Raw genomic sequence first — 8,093 nt, 5'->3', positions numbered from 1 at the left:
AGACAGACAGACAGACAGACAGACAGACAGACAGACGTGACTTATATATATAGATTACTTTCTGCTTGCACTGACATTAGCACTGACATAAACTGTTATATTTTTCAGTTACATTTGTTCATAATTTTTTAACAAACAACGAGCGACGACTAAAATTTTTTGAAGGTTACTCAGGAGGATGACCTTGACAACATATCAAGGTCAAGGTCATTGGGGTTAGATCCGTTATTGTGCACTTTTACCAAAATTGTTATATACAAAAGTTGCATGACTTTGAGATGGTCATTACATAGTGTATACATTTTTTAAATAAGTAGAAACGTTTAAAAGATTTTAGGTCAATTTGATTTAAAAAAAATTTCTATTTTTTATTGTATTATCTTTTTCTACGAATTAATTTGAACAACCCGAGAAAAAAAAATTATATATAATTTGTCTCTATATGATCATGTATAATTATATATAATCTAGGTGCTTTTTATATATAATTTATATATAAATTACAAAAACTCATATATAATCATGTCAAATTGTATATGAAACATTATATATATTTAAATATATTTTAATCGCCTGTATAATTATATATAATCATGTATAATTATATATGATATCATATATAGGGGAGACCGAGACGAAGTCGTCACTATTTTTTCGGTGCCAATTTTCACTACAAAACAAATAATTTTAGTAAAATGTGATATACCGTTGTAAAGAGTGAACCCTTGGCTACAAAATTTATCAAATCAGGGCATTTTCTGTCTACGTCGCTTTGTTCAACTGGTATAAAGTAAAAACGACAAAGGTGCAAAAATTGAAATGTTATGGAGTCGTCACTCCATTCTCAGACTGGATTTAAAAAAAAAATTTATAATTTCGATTATAAAAAATGATAGGATACATTTTATTGATTATTTTTTTTATATAAAAATGGGAACACACATTAATTAAAAACACGTTAGCGGAAAATAATTACAAGAAAAGCGCACATACTTATGTGCCCTACGCTCGCACGAAATGCACTGTTTCTCGTCAGCTCTGTTCTCTGTCACCTTTGAGCACACGCAGTACATAATATCCAAGTCCTCATCGGAATCCGACCACTGCTGCTTCTTTGACTTTAATTTAAGCCCGAAACCTCCATGATGTATCGTACGGCCACGTCATCTAAGTGTGCTATTTCATCATTATTCTTCTTCAGCCAGTCGTTCAACGTAGTTCTCGGGACTCCAAATTGTTTTGCGGCTACTTTTGTCTTAATTTTATCTCTTTTTATCGCAAGAATTATCTTCCTGAGTTGCTTTTTATCGACGAGAATTGTTTTGCGATGGTACGTACGTACCATTTTCTTTTTTTCCCGGGAACTTTTGTCTGAAGCTCGATAATTGTTTGTCGAAGGGAAAACTGGAAACGGACTTTTTGACTTGATTTAGTCTCAAGAATATGCTGTTGCAATAATACCCTAACTTTTTGAAACAATTGTATAGACACTTTCTTGGAGCTTTTATGTTATACACAAGTAAAAATGTTGGGGTTAAACATTGAAAAAGTTACAAAGTTTTCTTTGAATATTTCAAAAAGTATTAAGCAAATAAAAAAATGTTTCAGTCAAAAGTTGTTCAAATTAATTAGTAAAAAAAGATGATACAGTAAAAAAGGGTTTTCATTTAAAGAAATTAAGTCAACCTTTAAATTTTTTAAACGTTTTTACTTAGAAAAAAATGTATACACTATGTAATGACCCTCTCAAAGTCATGCAATTTTTGTATATGTATAACAATTTCTCGTACAACTTATAATTTACAAGTTTTTGGAGGTATGCAAATTATCCTACCCTGTATATGGCACATACACTCAATATACATATTATAAACCCCATTAGATACACATTGCATACTTACATTCCATTATCAGTAATTCGAAGCATGCTTAGAATGAACGAGTAGCAGTATACAATAAACATCAGAAAGCGGCTTTAGAGATTGTGTCTATTTCCTGCATTTGGTCGATTGTGGCAAAAGAATAGCGCTTCAGGAACGAAATCTTAATAGCAGCAAAATGGTTTTTAAGTAGATATGGACAACCACATCGCAGATTTGGCGCACATCCCGTGCATGCGAAGGCAATCAGGCGAGTACAGCTGATAATCCTTTAGTAGTGGTAATGTCGCTAAAAATTAATTTTCTATAAAGGGAGAGAGAGAGAGGAAAAGAGAGAGAGAGAGAGGGAGAGAAAGGAAAGAGAGGGAAAGCACAACATTTTGTGGCTTCTTTACTGAACAGCTTGAACAGCTTTGCAAATAAATATATTCGACGAGACAAGCACATTTCTCGGTAGACCGGCTCTCAATTCCTAATGTAATTGTGAATCTGCGATTTGTTGTTTCCTTCTATATGTATATACGTGCATACTATGATTTTATAATTTAAACAAAAAAAGAATTTTGAACTTGGATTAATATTAATATTACAATACAGTCCAAGATATGAATAAACAGTTAAAACATCTACGTTTTCTAGATGTCTTTCTAGTATTTATTAGACATTTGTATTGTTTAAAAAACAGGATTTACAAAACCTGTTTTTGTGACTTTAAAAGTTTCAAAGAAACTTATACAAATCTACAGAGACATAAATTATTTTAAAGTTAGAGCTTCAATTCGACAAGGGAGTCGGCTTAAGAAGCTGCGTAGAATTTAGGCTAAAGCGTACCATTCTTAACATTTTCATTTCTCATGCAATCGAGACTTTTCATCTACCTCATATTTTTAGGAATACAAAGACTTCAGGGACGCAGAGAACATAATGCCCCTTGCTACCAGCGACTTTCGTAACCCAGTGTGTCAAGAAATGAGGTCCCTTAGGTTCAGTAGCAGCAGTGGTAATGGTGGAGGTGAAAACGGCGCCGAACATTTAGGTTCATCACTCGTGGAATCGAAGATATCTCCTATTCAGCCATCAGAAATGTTAAGCTTTGCTAGAATGTACAATGAGCAAGGGTACAATTATACAAAGACGTATAACGAACAAGGAAGCATCGATAGTTCGGATACATACGCGAGCTGTCAAACACATCCATCATATTCACAGGTGAGAATCGATGTCGCATAGTTAATAATAGATTAATCTTTTGCGCGTGCAGTATATGCTACTGAAAAATAATAGACAACCCAGCAAGTAAAATGATGCAAACTTTGCGCAAACCCGAGCGCGCAGTAAAATTGCAACAAGTGCCCGCAAAAAGTTTAGCTTTTGCTGGTAAAGCTTGTTGTAACAACGTGACTCACATTCTACGCAAATAACACTGGCAAGCCTTGCCGTGCATACCATAACAGCAAATTTACTGCAAAAGCAGAGCAAGGTTTGCTGGCATAACGACGTAAAATACACGTAAATAACAGAGCAAACCTTGCGGTACACGGAATGACAGTAGCATTTATGGAAAAAATAGGGCAAAGCTTGTTGTAATAGTACGGATCATAAATAATTAATGAACTTTCTATTAACCCCATATAGCACAGAAAAATTGCAGGAACATTGCAGAAATATTTCATTGTAAAGGCGGATACAGACTTGATCACGAACGCGAATGAGGCAGTCCAAGGCCGCATAAGCATGCAAGTGTGGACGTTGATCTGAGGCGCGGCAAATTGCCTTGGATCGTTCGCCGCACAGCCTCGGTCCGAACCGAATGCTGTCGGTCCATCAAAGAAAATTCGTGCTCAGTTTGGACGTCTCCAAGCACGTATAAGCGTGTTCCACGGAGATAAAGGAGTGAACATAACGCTGCGAGAGTGAAGCACTGGTGGGGAAGGGGATTAGGCCGAACGAATGAAGTAACGTCGAACAGTTGCCTCGATTTGCCTCATGCGTCCTCGTGCGCTTTTACTGTCCGAGCATGGTGTAAGTAGACAGGTGAAGCATTGCGCATAATGGCGGCAGCTTTGGCGGTTGAACCAATCAGGAGGCGACCTATTTTGTAGGCGTTCACTTTAAGGTGAAGTTCGATTATAAGAAATAAAAATGTGTGAATTATGTAAAATTTTAAATATATACTTAATGAAATACACTAAAACCTTAAATAAATAAACTAGTGACAAATAAACCTACTTTTATTAGTTTATTTATGTATTTATTAAACTCCTGTCTTAATTCTGTTCTGGTTTAGTTACGTAATTTGATTAGGGTCAACCGCACGTCCACAGTGTAGATTCTGAGTTATAATGTGAGGAGGAAGGGTTGAAACCTCGGTTGAAACGCAATTTACTTAGGTAATAATAAAAAGACATATGTAACGAAAAAAAATAAATATTTTATTCAAACAGAATAAAATTAGGGAACGTTTTTTGTAATTATTAAAATACACATTTAATAACATCTAATAATTTTAAATAAAATGTAGACTTGAATAAAATAACAATCTAAATATAAACTTTATTGCATATATGTTTTGTTTTCTTCCCGATTTTTTTAATAATTTGTTTAGCGACATCTTTTTCGAATTGTTCAAGTAATTGCAATTCTTCTTATTACACGGAAGTCGCGGATCAGGACTGCTAGATAAAAGGAAGACATAAAATAAAATAGATATAAGCAATATATAATAAATATTAATGTTTTATTTATATACAAATTATTATTATTACAAGTAATCGCTCCAGTGCTGCAATGTAAAATAGTACATAATAGTACAATTTGCTAATATTAGTATGCGTTTAATAGTACCCTTATCGAAATTTAATAAGTGATTATTTGGTGATTAATTACTTTTGAGTATTTGTACGTGGCTTTGTCCATTTATTTTCTATGCAGTCTGAAGAGAAATGTCGCTCACATATACTTGCTGAAAATTACACATAAGTTTTCAGAATAACACAAATTATATACTGTATACGAATTCAAATGATTCTTAAAATTTACCGCTGTTTATGTTTAAATTTTCTTCTTCTCGGTAGCAAGCTTCGAGCCATTTTTCTTTTAACTCGCGATTTTGAGGGAATGGAAAGAACTTGATGTCTTTCGTTTTCGTAGCTTCACCGGAACGACTTTTGCAATTTCTCACGCAACAAGTCGGCATGATTATAAATACATATTATTTAGCAAATATCGACCAATATAATGCCTCTCAACATTAATTATATTTACTACTTCCTGCGTATGTTGTATTAAAGTCGCAAAAGTTAAACACACAATATTTTCCGCACAACAGACGCACGCGACGGATAACGGACTACAAACTGACGGAAGCAGCCATATTGCTTTTCTCGCAAAACAGGTCGCACGCTGATTGGTTCAAAACCGAACGAGTGCGCAGCATCGGGAATGCTTCACCTGTCTACTTACACCATGCTGTCCGAGGACTCTGAGGGTGCGGCCCCATGGACTAATATTTTCCGCGTAACGCGTATTGCGGTGAGGCATTCGGTGTGGCCTCAGGCTGCCTCATTCGCGTTCGTCTGTATTCGCTTTTTACAACATTGTAAATACATTGCAAAATGTTTCTGCAGCAACGGTAAAATGTCCGCCCTTACACTGAAAGCCGAAAAACAGTAATAATTCCTGTATTTTTGCTCACTCAACTTTTAGGCTGAAGTCACATGGCATGTATTTTCCGCGTAACGCGTAATCGCGTAACCAATTAGAAGAGAGAAGCGTTTTGCATTTTCGGTTACGCATATTCGCGCTTCTGATTGGTTACGCGATACGCATTACGCGGAAAATATCAGTCCATGTGATCGCACCCTTAATCTTTTTCTTACAGTAACCATTACGCACTACTACAATAAACATCCTTCCAGTAACCAGTACGGAATTTACAGTAATCATTACGATAAAGACCAGTAATGATTCCGGTGCAATATTTTAACAAAATAAAAATATTTTCAAATAACTTTTTTTAAATATTTTTATAGTTTAATTTGTATTCGTGATTTTGCATATATTCTATTTTATTAATTAAAATTACGCACTGTTTTACAATTTTTAAAAACACATTGACGGAAGACGGGATTCGAACTTAAGATTTCGAAATAACTACTTAATACGCTAACGCTGAGCTAACAATCTATTCTACAATAACTATTATGAATCTCATGTACATATCTCTCTGAACTGCTCTGAACTCGCGCGATAGAACGAATATGGAGAGCCGCCAACAGTACCCTGGCGGAAATATTTCTACAAAATTAAAAAAAAAAAATAAAAGTGTACTACAAAAAACTATAAAATATAATTGCCAGAATCTATTAAATTTTACATGAATTTAAGAAGTACTACAAAATCCTACATGAAAATGCTAGAATTAGAACACTTTTGTATTTTTTTAGTATGCATCTTGATCTATAAATTTTTCGGTAAAACTACGCTAAACTACAACTAATACTGATATTCTACACATTTCTATATTTATTTGAGTACAGTAGACTACAAGGAAATACTAGAATTAAAACACTCTAATGAGAAAATTCACCTGACATAAAACAAAAACTATATTTATTTTGAAATTTTATTACTACTTTTTAACTAAATTTGTTTCTTAAGATGTAACCTATAATTATAAATATTTTCTCGTACTTAAAAAACACACTTACCTTGATGGGATTCGAACTCGAGACCTCGGGACCTCTGGATCGTGAGCTAACCGTCTTACGTGGTAGACTACTTCTTAATTTGATGTAAAGTGTTATATACAGTCTGCATGTGTCATAACCAGCACAAATATATAATTTTTCAAAAATTCTTAAGAAACAAATTCAGTTTAAAAAGAGTAATAAAATTTTGAATTGGATATACGAATATAATTTTTTCTTAATGTCGGGTGAATGTCAGAAACCAGTGCCGGCTCATTACAAAATAGGCCTAATTTGTATGAATTGGGCCAACGTCGCGCCGCGCGATTACAAAAAGAAAAAAGTTCCTTTATTTTAACTTATCTGTAAAATAAAAAGCGAGTCATTATAAAAAAAACTTTACCCAGCACCACATACACATGTCTAAAACCGGAGGTAACGACCGCGAGCGAAAGTAACACGCTGCGCAGAACTTGGAAAATTTTTGCCCGAGCGGCGTCGGAGGTAATAACCGCGAGCGAAAGCAACACGCCGCGCGGGACTTGGAAAATTTTCGCCCGAGCGGCGTCGGGGGTAACGACCGCGAGCGAAAGCAACACGCCGCGCGGGACTTGAAAAATTTTTGCACGAGCGGCGCCGGCCGGAGGTAACGACCGCGAGCGAAAGCAACACGCCGCGAGAGGACTTTATATATTTTAAATAGTACACACACCCACACCCTCACACACATACACACACACACACACATTTAGATTTCCGTGCATTCGCCCTACCGGAGGTAACGACCGCGAGCGATCTTCAACCAAACCTTCAACCTTTCCATGGAAAGGTTGGTTTGGTTGAAGGTCTGTTAATTTCCATGTAAAATTGTAGTATCTTATAAACATCTAAAAAAAGCAATGTAGATTTTCATGAATTTACGAGTTGTAAAAGGCTTAAGGATTTTGTCGTTTTCTGTAGAGCCTTGTAGTATTGTATGCAAAATTATAACCATTCACAAATCAGAAATTTATATAGGTAAAAAATTGTACATTTATGTATTTTTCTATTGGACTTTACAACAGACTATACGAAAATAAAAACATAAGTATTTTGACTTCTGCGAATTAAGAAGTTATTAATAATAGAGGAATTTTGGAAGATTTTTGTAAAAACTTGTAACAGTTAACTAAAAATTACAAATTTTAATTAGCCATAATTGTAATAAATTTTTGAGCTGTACAAACAAACCGGTATTTGTTAGTATTTGTACGCAGTTGTAAGTATTTTATGAGAAACTAAAAACTGAATTAGGTTCTAAGTTGCATAGTTTTACGATACGTAAATTGTGGTAGATTTCTATAGTCATTTATAAATAATTGTAGTATTCTACAAGTAAGCAGATGTTTTAATTTTTTAAGATTTTGTTTTTTCTTAAATTTTTAAAATTTGTAGATCTTTGTACTATTTTTTATAAAATTGAAGCGTATTTCGTTCAAACACGTAACGATTGGACACCGCTCGATTAGACACGTAACGATTGGAC

The 8,093-nt window shown here is 34.4% G+C and overlaps 1 protein-coding gene across 1 annotated transcript; it reads left to right on the top strand.

Moving 5' to 3' along the window:
* The first annotated feature begins 1,749 nt into the window (after window positions 1–1,749).
* On the top strand, window positions 1,750–3,125 carry LOC112466110. The gene is made up of 2 exons (XM_025034000.1): window positions 1,750–2,130; window positions 2,772–3,125. Exon 2 carries the CDS (start codon window positions 2,805–2,807, stop codon window positions 3,108–3,110), a length of 306 nt encoding a protein of 101 aa, XP_024889768.1. The 5' UTR covers window positions 1,750–2,130; window positions 2,772–2,804; the 3' UTR covers window positions 3,111–3,125.
* The last annotated feature ends 4,968 nt before the right edge of the window (window positions 3,126–8,093 follow it).

The sequence above is a fragment of the Temnothorax curvispinosus genome, unplaced genomic scaffold (assembly GCF_003070985.1).
Source record: "Temnothorax curvispinosus isolate PA1 unplaced genomic scaffold, ASM307098v1 QBEX01015885.1, whole genome shotgun sequence".
NCBI classification, from domain to species: Eukaryota; Metazoa; Arthropoda; class Insecta; order Hymenoptera; family Formicidae; genus Temnothorax; species Temnothorax curvispinosus.
This window is presented reverse-complemented; position numbering and strand designations above follow the sequence as displayed.